This window comes from Rousettus aegyptiacus, unplaced genomic scaffold, assembly GCF_014176215.1.
Source record: "Rousettus aegyptiacus isolate mRouAeg1 unplaced genomic scaffold, mRouAeg1.p scaffold_m13_p_14, whole genome shotgun sequence".
In the NCBI taxonomy this organism is placed as follows: Eukaryota; Metazoa; Chordata; class Mammalia; order Chiroptera; family Pteropodidae; genus Rousettus; species Rousettus aegyptiacus.
This window is the reverse complement of record NW_023416289.1, coordinates 45,217,245-45,240,961: the sequence shown is the minus strand read 5'-3', so window position 1 is coordinate 45,240,961 and position 23,717 is coordinate 45,217,245. Positions and strand designations below refer to the sequence as shown.

At 55.1% G+C, this 23,717-nt stretch overlaps 2 protein-coding genes across 6 annotated transcripts; one reads left to right on the top strand and one right to left on the bottom strand.

The window, feature by feature from the left end:
* Positions 1 to 88: 88 nt before the first annotated feature.
* Positions 89 to 17,991, top strand: TMEM143 (transmembrane protein 143). 5 transcript variants are annotated; one of them, XM_016122444.2, is made up of 8 exons: positions 90 to 364; positions 747 to 987; positions 1,919 to 2,023; positions 9,430 to 9,624; positions 10,358 to 10,485; positions 11,413 to 11,692; positions 16,114 to 16,303; positions 16,915 to 17,991. In XM_016122444.2, the coding sequence occupies exons 1-8, from the start codon at positions 342 to 344 to the stop codon at positions 17,121 to 17,123; spliced, it is 1,371 nt and encodes a 456-aa protein (XP_015977930.1). In that variant the 5' UTR covers positions 90 to 341; the 3' UTR covers positions 17,124 to 17,991. The 5 variants fall into 5 exon arrangements, with proteins under 5 accessions (XP_015977932.1, XP_015977930.1, XP_036087652.1 ...); XM_036231759.1 differs by lacking the exon at positions 90 to 364 and adding an exon at positions 371 to 586; XM_016122446.2 differs by lacking the exon at positions 747 to 987 and having other exon boundaries at positions 89 to 364.
* Positions 17,992 to 18,903: 912 nt separating this feature from the next.
* EMP3 (epithelial membrane protein 3) lies at positions 18,904 to 21,535 on the bottom strand. Its single transcript, XM_016122448.2, has 4 exons — positions 21,393 to 21,535; positions 20,999 to 21,101; positions 19,993 to 20,133; positions 18,904 to 19,163 (listed from the first exon to the last, which is right to left on the bottom strand). The coding sequence occupies exons 1-4, from the start codon at positions 21,468 to 21,470 to the stop codon at positions 18,994 to 18,996; spliced, it is 492 nt and encodes a 163-aa protein (XP_015977934.1). The 5' UTR covers positions 21,471 to 21,535; the 3' UTR covers positions 18,904 to 18,993.
* Between the last annotated feature and the right edge of the window lie 2,182 nt (positions 21,536 to 23,717).

Genomic DNA, 23,717 nt, shown 5'->3' with positions numbered 1-23,717 from the left:
GGGGGCGTGGCCACAACGGACGTTGGGCTGCCCGCCGTTGGCTGGCTGCGCGCGGCAGTCCCGGCCCCGCCTCAGTCCTCCCGGGAGTCTCGCGACCGCCCCGCCCCCTTCCCTTTGAAGCGCGGACAAGGAGACGATTCTGCTACGCACGCGCCGCGCCCAAACAGGGCCCGTGGTGGAGCAAGGCAGGCATATTGCGCAGGCGCAGTCGAGATGACATTAGGCGAAAAGGATTCCCCCCCACCCGCGAGTGACCCAGGTTTTGCGCATGCGTCTTACTGCTGCATGAAGCCGAACCTCGGGGACCGAGGACGCCTTCTAGCACATGCGCAGGAGGCTCAATGACAATTCAGCGTTGGCTAAGGTGAGGGGAGGGCGGGGGATTGCATGGCCCCGGGAGGGCGGCCCTGCACCCCCTTTGTAGCTTTAATGAGCATCTCCTATGAGCATCTCCTAACGAGCATGCTTCTGAGATCCACCTCATCGCCTAGACCCCGCAGAAACCAGATGTACCACTAAAGGGTGTCCGTCTGGGCCCTCAAAACGCCCCAGGACATAAGATCTCTGACCCTTCCCTGGTACCCAGGTCAACTGAGCGGTGTGGGAGAGGACGGGCAAGAAGGGCTCCGAGGCGGGCGGATGGGCTCTGCGCCCCGCCTGGGGTAGGGACAGCTGTGGCACAGGGAGGTGGAGAGGGCGCTTTTCCTCCAGATGGCATTTGACCCCTGCCCATTTCCCTCGTTTAGGCTCCGGGGACAGGGTCTGGCCATGCTGCACGTGACCCGGGGGGTCTGGGGATCTAGGGTCCGAGTACGGCCCCTGTCGCCCGCGCTCCTCGGGCCCTCTCGGGCTCTGACGTCGCTGGCGGCCAAGATGGGGGTGTACCGCAAGATGTGGAACCCCACGGAGCCCCGCGACTGGGCCCAGCAGTACCGCGAGCGGTTCATCCCGTTCTCCAAGGAGCAGCTGCTCCGCCTCCTGATACAGGTACCGCCCGTCCCGGGTCCGGGAGCCCGGGGACTACGACTCCCAGCAGGCCCTGCGGCGACAGGGCCCTACACGCTATAGAGGGCCGTCTTGGCCCCTCCTGGGAGATGTAGTTCCAGTTCCCCTTACAGTCCCCAGTGGGCGCGAAGTGAGTCGGCATATAGGGGCAGGAAGACCTCTGAAATGCAGGTAGATAGATGTAGCAGCAATTCCTGACTCTAGCTTGTTCTGGAGACTTGAACAAGTATTCTCTGGGGCGTGGTTTTTCTCTCTGCAAAGTGGGTGTAATAATCATCTTCATCATTACCATTACTACTACCAAATTATACCTACACAGCTATAACATAATTATTATTATACTTTTTGAGCTCTTACTATATGGCACTGTGCTAAACACTTTCCACATATATTTGAATCATTGAAACAATCCGATCAGAGAGAGACCACCATCATCCCCATTTTATAAATGAGGCCACCGAAGCAGGAGGAGGACAGTGACAGGCATAAATCACTGGTTAAATACATGTGCTCTGGAGTCAGCCAGGTCTGGATCGGAGTCTCAGCTTCTCTTTAGACATTGCGGCCCTCAGCTGGTGACTTCCCCAAGCCTCAGTTTCCTCCTTCGAAAAATAATTATGTCATTGGCCTCCTTGCATCTCTGGAGGATGATGGCATGCCAGCAAGCCACATAGTAAGCATTGTGTCAGTGTTGGTGAGTAAGTGTCAAAGTGGGAACTGAACCTCTAGCTCTTTCAGCAGTCTGTTTTTCACTATCTCCGGCTACCTCAAATACCCTCCTGTCCACCAAATAAAACGACATTTTTCAATGCCCAGAGCTCTGACTGTGTGTGGGGGCCGCTAGGGAAAGGATTTCTCCCCATGAGGAAGGGGAAAAAGGCCTAAAGAGCAGTTTTGCTTCCTGAGGTAACAGGAATTTCACTCCAGTCCTGTGGAGAAGGCGGCTTTGGAGGAGTTCTCGGTCCACGTGGACTCCTGCACCTTGTTCCACTACCACCACCTCCTGGCCCGGCTGCAGGTGAGGACGGGGCCCCTTCCTATGTGCCTGTTTGCTCATCCATTCATTTAGTGAAAATTCTTTGAGCACCTATGTCGAACCTGGCCCTTTCTAAGCCCTTGGAGATGCAGCGAACAGGAAAGATGAAGCCGTGCCCTTGGGGAGCCAACATTTCAGTTGGGGAGACAATAAATAAATATCAAATATGATACCCAGGAATGTTAAGTGCTGAGAAGAACAATGAAGCAGAGATTGATGCAGGATAGGGAGGGACGAGATGGGGGCCTGTTTTAGACAGGTGCTCAGGGAAGGCTTCTCTGACGAGGAGGTGACAGCTGAGCTAAGACCTGAGTGAAGAGAGGGAGCCTGCCTGATGTCTGGGGGAGGGCGTTCCAGACAGCGGGAAAAGCAGGTGCAAAGGCCCTGAGGTGAGAGAGGACCTGGAGTGTTGGGGAAATAGCAAAGCGGCCGCTGTTGGTGAAGGGGAGTGAGTGAAGGAGAGCGGGCAGGAGATGAGAGCAGAGAGGAAGTGGGAGCAGATTGAGCCCGGCCTTGTGGGCTGCGGTGAGCACTTTGCTTTTACGCCGAGTGAGCTGGGAGCCATGAGGGCTCCGAGCAGAGGAGGGACAGGAGCTGATTTAGGTGTTAATAGGTTCCTTCTGCCTGCTACTCAGGGAACAGACTCGGAGGCAGAGATCTATTAAAGAGTCCATTATGTACATATGAGAGGGAGGTAATGGCAGCTCTGACAGGAGTAACAGCAGCAGAAGTGATGAAAAGTGGTCAGACACTGGTGGTGGTGGGAAGGCAGCAGCATTCTATGTGCAGGCAGGGCGACGAGGGACAGGGAGGAGGCAGGGCCTCCTGTGGCCCGGTCTACCCCTCGGGAAGGATGGAGCTGCCTGCCCTGAGATGCTGAGGCTGGGGTGGGAGTGTCTGTGGTCTGCGGGGAAGGTCGAGCGCTCAGTTTTGGACTTAGGAGTTTGAGATGCCTGTCAGACAGCAAGATAGAGAGGTCTGGAGGTCAAGGGAGGAGTCTGGGCTGAGGAGTAACCCCGGTGGCTCTTGATGGCACTTGATGGGACCATGAGGGTTGTTAGCTGAACCCTGGGGTGTGCCGGCCTTGAAATCAGGAAGGGGAACTGGTACCGGGAGGGGGACATGGCCAAGGAGCAGCCAGAGAGGGAAGTGGTGTGTCAGAAGAAGGTGGTGTCAAAGCCAAATTCCCAGCCTCCTCCTCCTCCCAGGGCCCTACCTGTGTTGAGGGTCCCCAGCTCCACCCTCAGAGTTACTGATTCTCTAGAGGGACTGCTAGAGCTCAGAAAGGCTGGTATGCTCATGGTGATGGGTCATGGTCTGGGAGAGACCAGGTGACAGCTACCAATTGTCCTCCTCCAGTGTGGTTGCACGGACAGCATCTAATTCTCCCGCTGATATGTGGCAGCGCACGTGGAGCACATGGAGCACCGCCAGACAGGGAGGCTCACCTGGGCTGTGTCCAGGGTTTTCACAGAGGTTGGTCACATGGCCCCAGCCAACGACCTGTGCGGCTGCCTTAGCTTCTCAGTCCCCAGCCCCTCCAGAGGTCACACTGCTACCTCACGGCACAAGGCCCCCATCATCAGTCACCTTGTTGGCGTAGACTATCCAGCGTGGCCCAAGGCCCCAGGTAGGACGTTCTTAGTGGTTCCCTCCCAGGAGCAGGAGCTGAGCGACCGGGATGGTCCAGGTCTGCTGAGTTAACCCTTTGCGGCACACTGCCATGCCCTCTTACAGGTCCCCTCTTTGCTTTGAATAGTAGCAGCAGACGACGGCCCCTCGTTGCTGAGCGCTCACTCCATGTCGGGCTCATTGACTGTCCTGTGGCGCCCAAGGCCAGCCGCCATCAGCCCCATCTGCAGAGGCAGAAACTGAGGCTCTGAGAGGGACGTGCCCAAGATCGCACAGTTCACAAGTGGCAGAGGCAGGATTGGTGCCCCTGTCCACGCGCCTCCAGGCTCTTACCTGGGGCACCTGTGGCCTCTGGCAGCAGGTGTTTTTTAAAAAAAAATTATTTAAAAAAGATATTTATTGCATAAACATTTAAATATATAGAAATGTAGAAAGAACAATGAGTGAAGATGCATATTCCCACTGAGGCAGGAGACTTTAAACCGAGAGAGGCAGATGACACACTGGGTGACCATTTGCTAATGACCTGAGTCCCTCGAGAAAGCGGCCTGGGGCAGGAAAAAGAATAGCCCAGGTTCAAAAGCTGACTTTGTTCACTAGCCATGCAGGTGACCTTGGCAGGGGACCTCTCTCTGCTCTGCCTTTCCCTTACATGAATTCACTCAATAGATATTTGTTGAGCACTTACTGTGTCCCCCATAGAGTTCCAGGTCCTGGGACACAGCAGTGAGCCCGACAGGTGTGTCTCTGCCTCATGGGGTCACATTCTAGTGAGGGAGACGGACTCTCAACAAGATAAAGAAGGAAAATGTGTTGAAGATGCTCAGGGCCGAGGACAGGGTTGCCAGATACGGCGCAGCATGCCCAGTTCATTTGCTATGCTGCTGTAGCAAATTGCCATGAACCGCGTGGCATAAAATGACAGAAGCTCATTTACTCTGAGTTCAGATGGCCAGAAGCCCGGAATCGGGGTGTAGGCAGGCGGTTTCTTCTGGATGCTTGGAGGAGGGGACTGTCCCGTGCCTCTCCCCTGGCTTATGGTGGCTGCTGGCAATGCCCAGCATCCCTGGCTTGTGGATGCATCATTCCAGTCTCCATCTCTGTCTTCCGTCGCCTTCTCTGTTCCTCTGTGTCTTTTTCTGTCGCTTATGCAGACACTCTCATTGGATTTAGGGCCCACCCTTATCCAGTATGATCTCCTTTCAATCCTTACCTTATTTACACCTGCAAAGACCCTATTTCCAAATGAGATCATGTGCTGAGGTTCTAAGGGGATGTGAATTTTTAGGGGATACTATTCAGCTCTCTATACCTAGTTAAATTAGAATTTCAAATGAACTGTGAATATATATATGTATTTTTAAGTATCATAATGTCCCATGTAACAGTCTTTGAATACTGCATGGGACATACTTAAACTGAAAAATTATTCGTTGTTGATCTGCAGATCAATTTGGTGTCCTATGTTTTATTTATTTTTGCCTAAATCTAGTAACCCTAATCAAAGAGAAAAAGAAAGCAGAGGTGTTTTTCAATTGTAGGTAGGGCAGTTAGGGAAGGCCTTGTCTCACTGAGGGGTGACATTGGAGCAGAGAGACCTGAAGGAGGCAAGTGGGCTGTGTGCAGAGCTGCAGGAATAGTAAGTGCAAAGGCCCTGAGGCATGAGTGTGCGTGGTGTGCAGAGAGGGATGGCAAGGAGGCCGGCGGGGCTAGAGCTGAGTGAGCAAGCGGGAGAAGGCTGGAGACGAGGGCAGAGGTGACATGGGGAGGACTTTGACTCTGAGTGAGGTGGAAGCCACCAGAGGCTCTGAGTAGAGGGATATGAGCAGACTTAGGTTACAGCAGGCGCCCTCTGGTGACCATATTGGGGTCACTGGGGGTGGAGGGTGGGATGGAGGGTGGGAGCAGGGAGACCAGTGTGGGGGCCACTACAAGAGTCTGCAGGACACACAGTGGTTCAGTCAGGGGTCGTGGGGCTGCGGGGAGGGTGAGAAGTGGTCGGATTCGGGATCTATTTGGAACGTGTTGCCATCAGGATTTGCTGATGGGTTGAATGCGTGAGAAAGAGAGGTAGGTGCTCAGGATGACCCAGGGCTGTGAGCTGGGAACCTGGAAGGATGGACTTGACCTCTTGTGAGCTGGGCGGATGGCGGAAGTTGTGGGGAGCAGTTTCGGGACCCCAGTTTGGGACGTGCCGTACACAGGGTTTGAGAGGATACCTGTCAGACGTCTGTGCGGAAGCTCTGAGTAGGCTCTCGGCTGTGTGAGTTTGGAGCTCAGGAGAGATGGCAGGACTGGAGACAGATCTGGGGGTCCTCAGGCGACAGATGGTACTCGAGGTCCCCAAGGGGATGCTTGAGGATAGAAAATGGCAGCAGCAGCCACGGAGACACAGTGACATCTTTCATCCTTTGAGTCCACGTCTGCGTGAGGTCCACGCGAGCCCACGCCCTGCCCTCAGGATGCTGGGGCTGGGTGGTGGCGACAGGCGTGAGTCAGACATTCTCTCCCAAGTGAATGGACACGTCCAGGTTGGAACTGGAGGGACATGGTCCGTGCGAGCGGATCACACAGCCGGCCTCGGCGACTGTGCCGGGTCTGCGGGCACCCCTCCTCCAGCTTGGCACTGTCTGACAGGGCAGGCCCTACCCACGTGTGGCCGTCTAAAGGTTAAGTGACTGAAATTAAATGAAAAGTTTTATTTCCGTTCCTCAGCCACATTCGCCATGTTTCTACTGCTCAGTAGTCGCCAAGGACCAGTGGCAACCTGTCGGGCGCTGCAGATCTAGAAGTTTCTATCATTGCAGGAAGTTCTGTTGGGCAGTGCTGCTCTACACCCTTTATTTCCACCTGAAGGACAACTGTACGATAAAACATTCAGGTCTGAGGCATCCACCATGGCGATGAGGCCTGTGTGCAGTACGTGCCCTGCCCAGCCCCTCGGCGCAGCCCTGGGCAGCCTAGTGGGGGAGGCTTTTCGAGAGTGACAAGGGCGCTGGAATACCACGGAGAAGTAGGACTTCAGTTCGGTATCGAAAAGATGAAAAGGCGGGGAGGCGGGGAGGCGGGGAGGTGGGGAGGGCGACAGGGAGAGTGTCCCAGGAGTGTGTGCAAAGGCCCTGTGCCTGGCAGAGCAAAGGCCTGTGGCCAGTGTAGAGCGACCAGGAGAGAGCGTGGTGTCAGGCCCTGGGAGGGAGGCCTTGCAGGCTAGGGGACGGAGTATGGCCTCCTCCCTGAGGTCGGCCTTGGGAAGTTCTCGCGGGAGATCAGCACAGTTGGATGCGTGATTTCTGATCTCCCACTTGCTGGCTGTGTGACCTCGGGCAGTTACTTGGCCTCTCTGTGCTTCGGTTTCTACATCGATAAATGAAGACAGCAATAGTACGATTCTCGCATCATGAGAACCTGCTTCAGATCGGGCCTGGCACACAGTAAGTGCTACATAAATGTGCACCTCTCTCATTTATTACTGTCACTGCTGCCGCTTGACCGGGTCTCCCCGGGGGCGGTATGGAGGACAGACCGGCAGGGGAGTGGGGAGGGGATTGGGGAGACCCTGAAGAAAGCATTTGGACTCATCCAGCCAGGAGGAGGTGACTGTGGTATGTGGACAGACAGCAGAGAGCCAGGCGAGGAGGTGGCGATCTGTTTGGAACGCGGGATCAGCAGGATCTGTTCTGCGAGGGACGGGAGCAGCCAGGGTCACTTGCAACATCTGGGTTTCTGGCTTGAAGTCCCGAGTGGATGTGGAGTTCCCAGGAAAGGATCTGACTCGGCAGCAGACCCCTGGTGAACGTGGTCTCTCTCTCCTCCAGCTTTGAGATTTCCTCACTCTAACTGCAGCTTGGTCCTGGGAATGGAATTTCTCAAGGTCACTCCAGGAGCCGCCACGTGGCCTGCAGGACCTGCCCTGTCAGCAGGGGCGGAAGGGCTTGGGCATAGGCCTTCGCTTTGGCCCCAGGTCCTGTCCTTGGCCAGCATGCCCAGCCCTGGGCGTTAGTTCAGATTAGCCAGGCTTGATTCTCCCTGTATCACCCGTCTGTCTCCTGGCTCAGTTATTCCTGTGCCGCTGGACCTTCCCAGCTCCAGACCCTGGCCTGGGCCACTCCTCCACTCAGAGTCCCCTCCTCTCTTTCCTGTCACTAATGTACAGTCACACCTGGCTGTCTCTCCTCAGAGACACACAGAGGGCAGGGTCCTGGGCTCGTTTCTGGGTGATTTCCTCCTGAGGCATGTTCCTCGCCCGGTATGTCTGGAACAGTCATCCTTCATCCCGAAACTCAATCTTCCCATAAACAAAATGGGCTAAGCAACTGGCAGCTCTCTCTTTCGTTCATTCTGCAGTTTTCGGAGTAGGCGGGTGCATAAGATGAGGTGGGCAAGGCAGAAGCGAGTTCTACAGGGACCTTGAAGATTGCGGAAAGATTCTGGAATGATTTCCAATGTGGCGAGAAGCCATCGGAGGGGCAGGGTGCGGGGTCTGTTTGTAATCTAAATAAGCTCTTTGTGACAGCCACATGGAGAATGGTTTGCAAGGGGTGAGCAGAGAAGCAGGCAGAGCGAAAGCCCAGTGCAAAGCCCAGTGCAGTGGCCTAGGGGAGAGGCGAAGGTGGCTGGGTGAGGAGGTAGCCATGGCGATGGAGGGGGAGATGGGGTCAAGAGCAGTTCAGAGATTTGATGAACTTGTTGAAGGACTGGATACAAGGGTGCTAAGAAGGGAACCAGGATGCCCCTAAGATTTCCAATCAGAGCCCTTTGATTGGGTGGTGGTGCCATGTCCTGAAACGAGAAGACTGGGGTGGCGGGGGAGAAATAAAGCATTATCCTTGGACCGCATCAGATGCGAAGTGCCATTACAGCCACGTGGGACTGTCAAAGGGAGCGCTGAATCTAAGAATCTGCCCCCTGGGGGAGAGGCCAGGCATGGTCGAGGGGCGTCGGTCTGAGACGGGAGATCCAGAATGGTCATTTTGTTGGGAGGTGGGGGGGGGGGATGTGATCTGTGAGCTTGGTGTGTTGGATTTGAGGTGACTGTGACATCCAAAAAGAAATGTCAAGGACAGAGTTTGTATTAGTTAGTGCAGAGGCTTAGCTGCTGTAACAAGCAGACTCCATAACATGATGGTTTAGAGGAGGTGGGGGATAGTTCTCCCCCTTAACGGCCCTGCGGCGAGTGGATCAGGGTGCACAGGCGGCCCTGTTCCACCTGAGATTGTGCTGGGACCCAGGTTCTTTCCATCTTGTCGTTCCGGCCTCTCTTAAGGCGTTGTCTTCATTGGCGCGTGGTCACAACTGGGTTGTAGGTGAAACTGTTCTAAGCTGGCAGAACAAGGAAAGAGTGGGAAGAGAACTGAGGGCGAAGGTGACACATGGTTTTTCTGCTCACATTCTGTGGAGGGCCACGCCTGGCCTCAGGGGAGGCTGGAAAATGTCATCTGTCTGGGCAGCCCGTGTCAACCCTCACTTCTATTCCTGTGGGTGGAGGGGAGAATGGATACTTCTACACGAGATTGGGTATTAGGTCTGGAACTTGGAGAGGGGTCCAGACTAGAGGTGTGAGTGGCTCATTACCTGCCATGCCTGGGAATAGTGAGGCAACCCAGAGCGAGCCTGAAGAAAGAGAAGGGAACAGGGCCCCGAATCAGTCCCTGGGGTGCCCATCATTTAAAGGGTGGAGCCAGGAGCATCCTGAATTATACCCATGACCCTTCTTGCTGCCACCCAGCCTGTTTTTCCTCTCTCTGATCCTCCCTCAGGCTTTGTATGACCCCATCAACCCCGACAGGGAGACCCTTGACCAGCCTTCGCTGACAGACCCCCAGCGTCTGTCCAACGAGCAGGAGGTGCTTCGAGCTCTGGAGCCCCTGCTGGCTCAGGCCAACTTCTCTCCGCTTTCCGAGGATGCCCTGGCCTACGCTCTTGTGGTCCACCACCCTCAGGATGAGGTCCAGGTACCTGTCTTCCAGAGGAGAACCAGGGTTCCCAGGAGGCCTTGGGGCAGGGACAGGGCCTTTGGGAAGCACGAGCTGCTGGGAGGTGTAGTCCTGAACACAGGGTACCAGCCTATGTGGTGCCTCATGAATTAGAAAAGGGCACCTCTTTCTCAGGTCACCTCACTGCCATCTGTTGGATATATGGATATTTTCAGGACTAGAGACATTATTGTCATCTGCCAGAAAACTGTAATAAAAAATCTTCCAAAGTGCTCATCCTTAAAGTCAACAAAATCATAATAAAAATACTAACATCTTCCCAAGTTCCACATTTTTTGTGTGTGATTTTAAGATGTACTTTTCCCTAAAGTCATATTTTATTGTCTCTGAAACTATGATATGACTTACAAGTGGTGGTATGATATAAGTTTAATTGGCAATATATTTTCTCTTTTAGTTGCTTCATAAAATAATGGAGTATCTTAAAATCCGTGGCATCTTAGATTCTAGGAAAGACAGTAGTGAAGATGACTGTCATGTGAATGGCGCCATCTTCCATGGCGTACTCTTGTGCAGTATACAACATGAGCAACCGTACACGCTGCCCCGCCCAGACACCGGGTGATGATAAGCCTGGGACGGGGGGCAAAATCACCGGGAGGGGGGTAGGGAAGATATCTAATTTTAATATCCTGCACTCGTTCCCAAGCCCGTGTTCAGCTGCCTCTTCCTGCTTTGTCTACTTTGGCAGGTGACAATAAATTTGGACCAGTACATCTACATGCAGTTCTGGGCTCTGGGCCAGCGAGTCGGGCGGATACCCCGTAAGTCCAGCACGGGCTCCAAGCGTGGCTTCTTCAAGTCACCCCCTGCAGAGAGGTGAGGCGGCTCTTGTTCCACAGGTGCAGCGAGAGGGAGCAAAGTTAGAGACCAGAGGGGACTGCCAGGTTAGTGTCTGGATTTTGGTGTCCGGGCCCTGGGTGGGAAGCAAGAAAGGGCCAGAGGTAGATCCTCCAAATGAGGCCTTTTCTTCCCAAGGGAAAGGAAGAACTCCATTTCTTACAGGGGAAGAGAAGGGGGTAGGGACACCTCTCCCTATTTTCCAAGTGAGACCTGAGGCTCAGAGGACGAAGGCCACATTCTGAAAAGGTGGCCCCACTGGGATTCTGATGAATATCCTATTTTTAACAGGATATTCAAATTCAGAACAGAGAGAGAAGAGCCAGACTTTCTCACGGTCAGCCAGCGGGCCTGTCGACTACACATTTCTTTCTGGAAATCAGTTTATCAAATTTGGTCGTGAAGCCAAAAAACAAAACAAAGCGAAAATCAAAGACAAAGAATCCTTCCTAGCCCTTAAACCAGTAATTCCACTTCCAGGAGATATTTATACTCACAGTATATGTTTAATTATCTGTCTCTCATGCTGCATTATGAGCTCCACAAAGGCAGTGATTGATTCATTTGGTCGTCTCCCCAGAGTTCCTTGGCACTCCCTGGCACTTAGCAGACACTCAGAAACATATGTCAAATTTGAAAGTTTGCTAAACAAAAGAATTTTGCTCAGTTCTCCTCTATCACGTATATAAAGTCAGAAGCAACCTACATGTCCAATAATAGGGGATCGCATTATATAACTGATCCTCTATTGTTGGGCACTTAGCTTATTTCTGATTTTCCTCCCACCATCATTAAGTAGCTTTTAAAATGACTGTGTGACTGTAGAGCCAGTGAGAGTGTCCTGGGCTTGGAGGGGGCTCCCCGGGGCGGACCTGAGCACCCCGCCTCTCTCTTCCAAATTATCAGGAGATACTTTAAGCGGGTGGTGCTGGCGGCCCGAACCAAGAGGGGGCACCTGGTGCTGAAGAGCTTCAAGGACACACCGCTGGAGGGCCTGGAGCAGCTGCTGCCGGAGCTGAAGGTGCGCACACCTGCTCTGCAGCGTGCCCTGCTCAACCTCATGCTCGTGGTCTCCGGCGTGGCCTTCTTTGTCAACGTGGCCATGGTGATGCTCACAGACCTCAAGATGGCCACCTCCCTGCTGCTGCTGCTCTTTGCTGCCTTCATGGGCCTGCGGGCCTCCAAGGTAAGTGGGCCGCCCACCATGACTCCTGGGTCCCTGCCTCTCGGTGTCCAGTCAGAGGTCAGACCACCCTCTTGTTTTTGTTTATTTCATACATTACTTCCGGTTCAAGCTGTGCTTCATTTCTTCCCTTGCTTCCTCTCCTTCCCTCCCCTTCCCTTCCATCCCCTTTGTTCTTCCTACCTTTCCTCCCTCCGCCTCCCTCCCTCCTTCCTTCCTTCCTTCCTTCCTTCCTTCCTTCCTTCCTTCCTTCCTTCCTTCCTTCCTTCCTTCCTTCCTTCCTTCCTACCTTATTTACTCAACACAACCTTGGGCGGGTTTCATTTCTCTCTGTACTTCAGTTTTCTCATCTGGGAAATGAGGATAGTAGTAAGATCTGCCTCATAGGGTTGTCGTGAGGATTAGTTGCGCTCACTGAGTGCCTGTTTTGAGAGGCGCTTGGTGGTGGGGTGAGGGATGTATGTTTTAGAACCAGATGGCCTGGGTTTAAGTCCAGCTCTGCCTGGCTTCTAGTCATGTGGCCTTGAACAAGCCTGTAACTTCCTGGTGCCTCAGCTCCCGCATCTGGCCCGTGGGGATGATGACAGGCCCTGACTCACAGGGTCGCTGTGGGGAGTAAACGAGTTAATAGGCGCACACGGTGCAGCAGGTGCTGTGAGCGCGAGAGCATCATCGCTATTACCACCTGGGCTCCTATGTCCAGGTCTGGGCTCCCCTACCCTGGCCAGGTGTCATTGTCACCAGGGGAGCCATTTGACAAATGCAGCCTCCTGGGTTCCGGCCCAGATGGACTGACCTGGAAACCGTGGGATAGGGGCCCAGTGGAGTGTTTTTAACATGCTCACTCCTGCATGCGGGTGTCAGGCTGCTTCCTCCAGTTGTGCAGGCTGCTCTCCATCCAAGGCTTCGTGGCCAAGGGGACAGGTGGGGGCTGACACCAAACTTGTGCTTTGTCGGCCGAGCCACCTGCTCTGTCTGGAGACTGAGTCGGCCAGGAGGGTCTGCCTCAGATGGCCTTGCCCTGTTCATTGTGCCCAGTCATTCACTCGCTGATTCATTGGTTTCCAAACTGTTTTCATCTATCCCAATGGGCTCTTAGGAAGGCTGGCAGTAAATCCCACAGATAACAGCCAGGCTGTGCTGGCGGAGGGGTGTGGGGAGCTGTTCCTGCCTCTGGACCATAGGTCGGGCGGATCCAGGATCTGGAGAGCTTGGAAGGGGGAGGATGGAATGAGTGAGCATGGCTTGGGGACCTCACAGGACTGGGGTCTGGGACGCAGCAGGGAGGAGTGAGGCCCTGGAGGGCGGGTGGCCAGGGCCTCCAATGCCAAGGTCGAGGGCTTTGTCCTTAGGGCAGCAAGAGTCATGGAAGGGTTGTGAGCATGGCGGGAGTGCCAACCTTCAGGTTCTGAAGGGCCCAGTTGACAACCCAGGCCGAGCCCTCAAGCCTTAAATGTGTCCCACTCGACCCCCCGCCCCCGCCTCGGTTCAGCTGTGCCTCCCTGTGCACACACGTTCCCTCCTGCGCGTCACTCACTCCTAGCTCTCCTCTCAGGCTCCTCTCCCCAGCCCCAAGGCCCTGTCCCCACTTGCTCCCTTGATGTCCCCACTGAGCTCAGTCTTCTCTGAGTCCCATTCTCTTCCCAGACTCCCCTCTCGGGACAGGTGCCCAGATCAGACACCTGGAAGGCTGGTTTTGCAGCAGGATGCCCCTCTTTCTTTGCCCTCCAAAGGTTCCCCCACATCTGTGGTGTCCACAGACAGCTCCCCTCCATCTCCTAGATTGGGGTGCTCTGTGCTCAGCCTGCAGCAGCCACCTCAGCCAGGTGGAGCATAGCGTCTCCCCCACACCCGCCCCTCCTCTGGTTCTCCGTCTGGTTATGGCCCCGTTGTCCCTCGAGTCACTGGCTAGAACCCTGGAAGTCACCCTTGCCCTGCCTCCCAACCTGTCTGTCCCCAACCTTGTCCTTCCTGCCCCTGAGTCTCTGTGCCATGGCCTCCCCTCTGTCCCAGCCCCAGCTCAGACCCCCCTTCCTAGCCTCCAGCCCATCCCCGATGGCCCCTGGCTGGCCCTGCTCCCCCCACGCCCCCATCTGGCATCAGAGACACCACTTCCCCAGCCTCACTTGACATAGTTCTATGCTTCGGCTCCACCAAAATAGCCCGGCAGCACCTCCTCACTCTGCGTCCTTTCCCTTTCCTCCCTTTGCATGTGCTAGTCCTCTGGAAATGCCCCTCTCCCCTCGTTGGGCTGACCCAGCCCATGCACCCCAACCCTCAGCTCAGAGGCTCCAGAAATCCTTCCCGATTTCTGGGGCTGGGTGATGCTCCCGTGGGCTCCTGCCATACCTGGTTCACTGTGGCTCCTTGGCCCAGCCCAGACTAGGCCTTGGCAGGGGACAGAGGCCCGAGACACATGGGGGATGGAGGCCCCTGAGATGCATCGGAGGTCCCGCCCTGGAGGGGGCGGGGCACGGGGCACATGGCACATGGTCAGACCTCCACGTGCCTGAGGAAGTGGTGGTGGGGGGCACTTTAGGACCCCGAGGACACAGCTGTTCATCTGTGTGTGACGGTGTCCTTCTATCCTGAATGGGAACAGTGAGGAAGCGAGGGTTTTCTAAGAACGGACCAAGGCTGGCATGGCTTGTCCAAAGCCCAGAGGTCTGAGAACAGGGCAGCGGTCAGCATGGGCTGCATTCAGAGGGCAGAGTGGGGGGCCGATGGGAAATTCTTTAGGGACCAGGCCCCGCAGGGCTTTGGCGCCAGGCCATGGACCTTGGACTCTCTGATGGGACTGGGGAGCCATGGGAAGGCTCTGAGCAGGGGAGGAACAGGGTTAGCTCTGGGCTCTGTGTGGGGACGGACTGGAGCGGGGAGACTGAGGCAGGCAATGAGGCTGCAGTGATGACCTAGGCGGGTTGGAGAGGCGGGGACAGGGCAGAGAGAGGCAGGGCCAGAGGATGAGGCTGGGGACTGACAGGCGGGTGAGGAGGGAGCGAGGACTTTGCCAGGGGTCTGGCCTGTAACTGGGTAGATGGTAATGTTGCCCCAGATACGGACCTCGTGGGGGAGGGAGGAGTGGGCTGGGGCGTCAGGCAGGGGACCACCCTGCACTCGGTATGGGCCCTGATGACTGTTGATGGGAACTTTCAGGGGTCAGGTGGTGAGCCACCCCGGGGGAGAGGCCCGATCTCATGCGTGTGCCGTGGAGTGGCGCAACCTGCTCATTTAACCCCTGCAAGTTCAACACCATCCGCTCGGCAGAAGCAGACATAAAACCCAGTTTATTTTCACATTCGATGGTCCTGAACGTGTCCAACCTCTGCCTCTTGCCTTCAGCTGTAGGAATGGCCATTGGTTCCTGCACACGGCTGCGCCATCGGTACCGTGCGGGCCATTTCCGCGGTGTCTCGGGGATGCGTTGGCTTCAGAGGCATTTCACTAGCACTTGAGGGCGGAACATATTTGCCTTTAAAAGGCGGCACCCACTGCACCCGAGGTGTGGATGGGTACTTAGTAGTAGCTAATGTTTAAATGTTGTAATGCCAGGCTCTGTGCCAAGGGTTTCGTTAAACGTATATCCACTTCCTGTCACCTACCTCCTACCCTAGGACTTAGGTGTTAGAGACCTTGTCTGTGCCAGCACGGACTGGCTCTCAAGCCCCAGAGGCTCATTTCGAGCTCATTTTATGGGTGAATGGGGGAATCTGTACAGAGGTTTTTAGTATGAGCCCCCGGAGGTCACTGGTTCCCTCCTTAGGGACACCAAGGATGGGAGAGGGGTCCAGGCCAGGAGAGAGCCACAGGTGGGGGAGGGGGTTAGTGAACAGACAGCGGGCCCCAGACCTGCCCCTCTCCCCTTCTTCCCTCAAAGTGGCTCTTCACATATTCATTGTGTAATCTCTTTACGATTTGATATATTTTAAACCTTTTTTTAATGATCGAAAAGTTCAAACAAATGCAGAAATAGAATAGCGTGATGAGCTCCCATGTAGCCTGCATCCAGCATCTACTAGTCAGTCGGTCCCCCCCATCCCCAAGACCACCCCCCACCCCCTCTGGATTGTTTGGGAGCAAATCCTAGACCTGCGAACACTTTAGTATGTGTCTGAGAGATAAGGACTGAAAAAAATCATTGTAACAAAAAGCTCCAGGTCTAAAGCCCCCATCCTCTGGAAATCTCGCGTGGCTCAGACATGCAAACCAGCACAGCGGCTGCAAAATATCATCCGCAGCCTGAGAGTCACTGGGGCAGAGAGCTCGCAGGTTAAAAATACAAAACGCCAGGCCTCAGTCCTGGGGACCTGAACTAAAGAGGGCTGGGGACAGCCTGGGCATCCAGGAAGGGCGGTCCCGACGTGAGGTGTGCGTATGGGGCCCTGCTCCTCCGGGTCGCCGAGATGCTGCTGTCCCACCCGCAGATGTTCGGGCAGCGGCGCAGCGTGCAGGCGCTGGAACTGGCGCACATGCTCTACTACCGCAGCACGTCCAACAACTCGGAGCTGCTCAGCGCCCTGGCGCTGCGGGCGCAGGACGAGCACGTCAAGGAGGCGCTGCTGGCACACAGCTTCCTGGCGCGGCGGCCCCCCGGTGCGCAGGGCCCGCCCGAAGGTAGGCGCAGTCCCTGGCCCCCGGCCCTTCGTGGCCCCTGTTCCCCGTCCCATCCCCGTCCCATCCCAGCCCAGCTCCCGGCTCCATCAGGCCCCGCCTGGAACAGATTCAGATGGTGTCTACAGGGTTGAGACTCCCCTCAGTCCCCAGTGGCCCTGCCCCAGTGAGATGCCATCCGGGCACTGCCCGCCCCCTACTCCCGACTGGCTGTAGTGACCCTGACCTATTTCCAAGGCAGCCCCGGCCTCAGCAGATGGGACCCAGATTATGGTTTTGGTAGACGTGCTTGGCTGGGGTGGCCTCCCTTCCTGGACCTCAGCCTTGGTAGGGGCTCGGATCAGGCCCTTTCACGCCCCTTCTGATATGTGAGCCCACACTTTCCCTGTGGAAGACCTTTGTCCCTTCCCTGTGTAAGCCCTGGGAGGTTCCTCCCCAAAAGGAGCCCCAGCCTGTCTCTGGCTTGCCCCCAGATGAGAACCCCAGAGCGAGCCTCCCAGGCCTCACTCTGCTCCTAACCTCAATATACCCCTCCCCAGTCTTTGCCCAAACCCAGGCCCCTCAGTCCTTCCCTGTCCCTCTGACCTCATGACACCTGCCTCCCCCCCCTGCAGAGACTTCCCAGTGGCTCCAGTCGGAGGTGGAGAACTGGCTCCTAGCCCAGTCAGGTTGTGAGGTGGCCTTCGATGGAACTCGGGCCCTGGGCCACCTGCAGTCCCTGACTCCCAGCATGGGGAAGTACCCGCCCCCGGGGTTCCCCAAATTAGACCCATCTGCTACAGTCACTTCCCCTGAGGCCGCACCTAGCAGTGACAACCCCTGACAGAAACCTCTCAGCTCAGCCCAGCCCCGCCCAGCCACCTGGTTAGGAACTAATCCCTGCCTCCTCTATGACAAGCTGTCAATCAGGGAAACTTCGCTTTGCAGCTCCTGAATTTCCAATGATATGCAATCATGTTGCACTTAAAGCCACCAATCAAGACAGGCTGCATTCGCTAGCCCCACCCTTTCTGATGAACAGCCAATCAAAGCTTTATGGTTTATGGTTGGTTTTCTTCCATGTTTTGAGTCCCACGCCTGCTTTGGCTGAGGAGGGAGTGTCAGCCAATCAAGGCAGTTGAGTGCTACCAACCACCTGGCACAGGACTTAAGCTGTGCCCTCCCAAGGCTATATATCATTGTCTTTTTAGTCAGCTCTGGGAAAATTGCCCATCATGTTCCCCAAGGCAGAGCCCCAGCCTGCAGCCAATGAGAGCCCTCTAGCCCTGCTCTCTGGCAAACAACTGCCAATGAGTTTCTGGACATTGTCAACCATGGGCAGCCAGTTGTCGCTGCATAGAAGCAACCAATGAGAATTTCTAAAGCAAACCTGATCCATCAGCTGCCACTACTATCAGGCAGGCCATCTGGTCAACTGCTGACAGGCTTGTCCAGGCTGAAAAAGTCGGGAGCCTTTCACCAGGCAGGAAGCTGTGGGCCAAGAGGAACCGGAGGTCATCCTCAGCCCAAGAGACACTTCCAACGTAGGCCCCAACGACCTCACGTGCCTTCCCTGCCCGGGGTCCCTTACACTTTCAGCAGAAACTACCTCGGTCTGGATCTCCCCTCCAGTAGTGGCCTGTGCAATATTTATTGGTCTGTGAATCCCCCCTCCCCTCTCCCGAAGGAATAAATTATGTTTAATAAATCTGGATATGTGCGGTAGTTTGCAAAGGTTGGAGGGAAAGAAAGCATCAGCATCTTAGAAGAGACTCTGGGTCTTGGAGGAATGCATCACGGTGGGTCCCAGGTGGAGATAGCTGTAATCCTAGAGACAGACTGGACTTTTTGTTTGTGAGGCAGACTGGCTGTGAGTCACAGAAGGGGATCTTAGAAAGGAGCGGCTCTGGTTCCCAGAAAGACGGAGCCTTCTGAACACGGGAGGGAGGGTGGCCATGGGGGGTGCGGTGGGGGGCTGCGCAGGCCAGTTACTGTGCAGGCGGGTTACTGCGCAAAGGCGCACAGCCCGGGGTGTGTGACTGTAAAGTCCAGCCTCCCCTCCTCACTCCTTACCTGTCCTAATGTGAGGCTGGAGAAGGGGCGGGGTGGCATCTAAATTTTACTAAGGTGTACATGGGCTAGAGGCAGTATTTGGGGAGGAGAGGCAAGAAGAAAGGTTGGGTCGGAATGAAGAAAAGAGGCTGGGTTTTAAGAGGGAATCGGAACAGCGGCTTCCTAGAGGAAGTCAGAACAAGAAAGAGACCAACAATCTAGAACACGCACACCCTGCCTGGTTGAAGGGGGTGTGGGGAGAGAGACAGACAGACAGACGGAGGAAGGGAGAGAGAGAGAATATGGCCCTTGCACAGAGAAAGAACCCGACTCCTGGTTCTTCTCCAGCCTGGTGGAATTCTGACACTTGAGACAAGAGGGCCTCAGGACCTCGGGTCTGTGTAAGGGAAAGGCGACCAGGCCTCCGGACTCCTGTGTCCGCGTTTAGAAGGGACTGGGGGCCTAGAGCTGGACATTCTACAGGCGGAGCTGCTGGTGGCAGGGGCGGCCCCAGGTTCCCATCAGGCGTGAGCCACTGAGTCTCAGGAGGAGGAAGGAAGGAGGCAAAGGAGGACCAAGCGGTTAAAAGGTTTTATTTTCTGGAGGCGGGGACGAGGTGGAGGGGCCGGGGTGAGCAGGGGCGGCCAGGTGATGCGCGGCGCTCACTCTCGCTTCCTCAGGTGGATGTAGATGACACCGCTGGCCAGGGCCAGGGGAAAGGCCACCCAGGCGAGGGCGAAGCAGTAACCGAAGCTGCCCCCTCGTGGATACTTAGCCAGGATCTCCTCTGCGTGAATGGCGTAGATCAGCGCCCCGGTAAACACCGCCACACCTGTGGGCAACGGGACCCACGTGTCACTCCGTACCCCCAAGAAGACTGCAGTTCCCAGCAACCCATGGGGCAAAGAAGCCTCCAGAGGGCAAGTGAGCAGCGCTGCTGCCTGCTGGGGTTGTGGTTCGCTTCCCCCAGCGCCCTGCAACCAGGCTACTGCAGACTGGCCTTGAGCAACTTAATCTCCGGGTTCCCTTTACTCATCCATAAAATGGGACAATAGTATCTACTCATCCATCCATCCATCCAAAGAATATTTTGAGTGTCTTTCTACAAGCCGAGTATGCAAAAAAAAAAAAAAAAAAAGAACTAATAAAACGAGAGGGTCTTTGCAGGTACCTAGGAAGATCATGTTTCCCAGACGGTGGACTATGATGAACTTAGACCTTTGCGCGTGAAGTCAAAAACTTAAAAAGTACATAAAACTCCGTGAAGTGTCTGATACAGAATAGGTCCACCAGAAACAGCAGCTGGCTGCCATTATCATGACATTTCGATTCAGAGTTCTCTCCTGGGGTATTAATGAACCACCTAGTCCCTGATCCCCTTTCCCACCGTCCCTGGGGTTTAAATTACTTGCCCACATCACCTTCCTCAGCCCTGGCTCCTTGAAAACCCCAAGCACCAGCTCCCTCATGACTGAGACACAAACCACCACTGGCCCACTGGGAACTACAATGCCCTCGGGCAGAGAGGTGCCATGGAGGCACTTCCGGTGGTCCCTGGGCTGTGCAGAATTGTTTTCTCCTGCTAGATGTCCACTCTCAGGAGTCCCAGCATCCTGACAGGTCCCCTCCCTTCCCTTCGACTCCCAGGGAATAGTGCTCACTGGTGCAGAGCTGGCAGAGGCCAGTGGCATAGAACAGCCCTCCTCGCCGCATGGTGTAGAGCTGGAACATGAACAGGATGAAGGACAGACAGCAGAGGATGAGGGAAAGCACCATGAGGACCTGCACCGCTTTCATCCAGCCTGAGAGGAGGAGGAAACAGAGGTGGAAGTCACATCAGGTCCAGAGTCCCAGCCCCATCTGCTTACTCGATGAATTGCCTGCAACTTAGAGCCACATATGTTTGGACACTTAGGAGTATCAAGGATATTGACCTTGATGCCTGTAACTTCGCTAAATTCCCTTATCAGTTCTAGAAGCTGCTTTGAAGATTCTTTAGGATTTTCTACATGAACATGTCATGTAGATATGACATGATATGTCAGAGATATCTTTACTTCTTCTTTTTCCATGTTTGTGGTTTTTATTTATTTTTCTTCCCTTATTGCATTGGCTACCTCCAGTGCAACACCGAACAGAAGTGGTAAGAACAGAGATTCTTGCTTCACTCTTAGGAGAAATGCATTTCACCCTTCACCTTGTTTCGCTTAGAAATTTCAATGGATGCAGCTCCACCCCTTTAGAACTCAGATGCATCTGTCTTTCCCCTCAACTTCAGAACCTTGGAAGGTTCCAGTCCCACCGTCTTGGAACTTGGACAAACTGGTCCCAGCCATCCATTCAGAACATCCATTAGAACTCTGGATACATAATCCCATCGTCTCAGAATCTTGGGAGCTTTCTCCCCCATTTTTTAAGTCTATGGCATGTGGCCTCTGCTCTTTCTGAATCACCCACAGGGGAGGAGGGCTTTTAGCTCATCCTCTTCAGGACATGAGCACATTGCCTTCTACCGCTGAGTTAGGCAGGTCATACATCAGTCCCAGTCACTCAGCAATGGGACCCAGAGCCGCTCACTCAAACCTTGGCCGATTCCCCATCCTCAGTCCCAGGAGGAGACTTGGGGTTACCCCTCCCCTCTGCAGACCAGTCCCCATTGCCCCTCACCGTTCTCACTGACGTTACTGCAGGCCCATGTTTTGTTGTCATTGATCCACGTGCAGTCAATCCAGAGATTCAGGGACTGATTCCCCGGGAGGGTCCACCAGGACTGGGATGGACAGAGAAACAAGGGTAGGGATAGGAAAGGCAAGTGGGAGGGGTCAGGGAGTCTGTGGGAAGGGTTAGGAAAGGGGCGAGGTGCCAGAAAGGGGCTGAACTGTGGAAAGCAGGGATTTAGTAGGAAATGAGGAGGAGGTCAGAGGAAAGAGCAGGGTGGTGGCATCGGCAGAGCTCAGATGGGCAGATGCTGGAGGAAAGGGGCAGGTCCAGAGCGACTGTAGAGGAGGGGCGTGGCAGGAGTCTGCAGGAGAGCGGAGGCCGCTGCTCTGAGCAGGCTTACCTTGTCCAAAGTGGCCACAAAAAGCAGGATGAGAATGAGGATGTGAAGGGCAGAGACCACCAGCAAGAGGAGTGACATGGCTGCCGTGGAAGCCTGGCGTAGAGGACGTCAGGAGATGGTCGTTTCCAGAGGCTGGCACAGGGGCGGCTGAGATGCCCGAATCCCTGGGAGAAGGGGGCTAAGTCCAGACCCCCGAGTCTGAGGGAGGAGGGGCCGGGGGCCCAACTCCTGAATCCCTCAGGGACTGGAGAGGGCCAGGGATGGACTCAAGTCCAGGAATGTGTAGGACCAGCAATGTGGCCCTTGGTCCCCTCAGAGCCCTGTCCCTGGTTGCATATGGACCAAGTTCTGAAAATTCAAGTTGACGCCCTTCCAGATTCTTCAGAAGCTGCCTGCTGTCGGTCCCTGAGATAGGCATCCTTGACTCACCCCACCCCTCTCTTGGGGTGAGAGGAGGAGGGGGACTGGGTGAGTCATGGGTGACTCATCCTACCCTCCTGCAAGTGTCAGGGAAACCCCAGCCCCTAGCTGTGCCCACGAGGTCCCTGCCCCACCCCACTTCCAGACTGGTGGCTGCCAAGCATCCTGTGGGGAAAACGCACGGGATCCATACAGAGGGGAGTGAGGCCGGAGGAGGAGTCGGCCTCCCACGACCCTTCAGTGACCAGAAGGGGAGGGGGCCCCGAGAGTCCCCAGACTTGGGTAGTTCTCATGCAAAGCCCTGATCCCAGGGTCCTCAGGGGAGAGTGGACAGCCATGGAGGAAAACGGCAGGAAGTTTTCAGGTGGAGGGCTCCGCTGAAAACCCTGCCCGATCCTTGCCCGGCCCCACCCCTTCCTGGATCCCCACCCCAAGTGCTAAGAGATCGCTTCTGAAATTACAAGGACTTCCATGGGGGTGTCCTCCTCAAACAGCTGCGCTCGCAAGTAAATAAAGTAATCCCAGTCCGGATAACGGACTGGAAACTTACCGAGAGCGGAGGAAAAAGTCAGAGTTGGAGCGCGTCCCTCGCTCGGGCCTCCGTGCCCCGCCCTTTCCCTCCCTCCTTCCACCCTCTCGAGGCCCCCGCCTCCCTCGCCGCCTTCTCCCCTCCCGCGCACTGCCCCTTGGCTCTCTCCGTCCTTCTCCCCACCAATCCCCAAACCCTTTCTCTCTTCTCACTCCTGGTCTCTTTCTCTGCTTCTCAATATATACTGACCCTTTTATATACCCACCCGCGCCGCACCCAGCTGAGGTCGGCAGCCAGAGGGAGGGCCCAGGAGCTGGGGTTCTTCATTCTGAGCCTCCGCCCACGGCCCCCAGACAAGCCAATTCTCTGGGTTTTCCTCCTGAGGTGGAGATGATAAGTCCCTGGAGGACGCAGAGGGGAGCGGTGGGGCAAGCGTCAGGGGGTGAGAGGGCCAGATGCTCTTAGCTCTTGTCCTGGAACCTGGGACCGGATGTCTGCTTTCCTCGATGGGGCTTGGGACTCGGAAGGATGGGAGCGTGAAGGAGGACGCCAGACTCCGGTTGCATGGAGTGGGCTGAGGGCCCGGCAGGGATCAGGGGGTGGGAAATGGGGAAGGGGGGACTCTGGAAGGGCACAGGAGGTGGAAGGGAACGGTCCCAGGGCCACCGGCTCCCGCCTGAGGGATCTTGACCAATTATGTCAACTCTCTAGGCCTTGGTTTTTTAATCTGTGAGGTGGGTATAATAAAATAATAGTAATAATAATACTGACAATATACTAATACTGATCATAAGTCTGATAATTATCCTAAATGAATAAGGTGATACCCACACACTAACACACCTAGCATGTTCATTCCTTTCTTCATCAAAGATTTATTGAGCATCTGTTAACCAGGAATTAATAATAAAGACAACCAAAAACTGTTACCATGGAGCTGAACTTCCTAGTAGAGACAGAATAAAGAGAAAACATATCGATGAAGAAGAAAAATTTCAGATAGTGCAAATGTTCGAAGGAAACGAGAGCCTGGTGGAGATGACTGTGGGACCCTGCTCTAAACAGGGTGATCGGGCGAGGCCTCTCCAAGGTGGTGACATCTGAGCTGAGACCCAAAGGTAGGAGCCATCTGAATGTAGGGGGGTGGGCGGGGGGAGAGAAAGTGCAGAGACTCGAGAACAAGCTCAGTTGTTTGGGGAGCAGACAGAAGGGCTGGTGTGGCTGGAATCTGGATCTGGGGAGCAAGAGGGAGTGGTAGGAAGGGAAATTAGAGGGCCTTTGGAGACTAGGGGAGTTTGGACTTTATTCCAAGTGCAGTGGGAAACATTTAAAACCATGAGAAGGTTTAAAACAGAAGTGCAATAAAAGAGACTTAC

What these genes read in the sequence shown, in the direction of transcription:
- TMEM143 (XM_016122443.2), top strand. Translation starts at nt 712, where the DNA reads ATGGCATTTGACCCCTGCCCATTTCCCTCGTTTAGGCTCCGGGGACAG. An exon ending in ACCTCCTGGCCCGGCTGCAG is followed by an intron (nt 2,024 to 9,429) that starts GTGAGGACGGGG and finishes ATCCTCCCTCAG; the next exon opens with GCTTTGTATGACCCCATCAA. An exon ending in TGCGCAGGGCCCGCCCGAAG is followed by an intron (nt 16,304 to 16,914) that starts GTAGGCGCAGTC and finishes CCCCCCCTGCAG; the next exon opens with AGACTTCCCAGTGGCTCCAG.
- EMP3 (XM_016122448.2), bottom strand. Translation starts at nt 21,470, where the DNA reads ATGTCACTCCTCTTGCTGGTGGTCTCTGCCCTTCACATCCTCATTCTC. An exon ending in TTGTGGCCACTTTGGACAAG is followed by an intron (nt 21,102 to 21,392) that starts GTAAGCCTGCTC and finishes TGTCCATCCCAG; the next exon opens with TCCTGGTGGACCCTCCCGGG. An exon ending in CAGTAACGTCAGTGAGAACG is followed by an intron (nt 20,134 to 20,998) that starts GTGAGGGGCAAT and finishes TCCTCCTCTCAG; the next exon opens with GCTGGATGAAAGCGGTGCAG.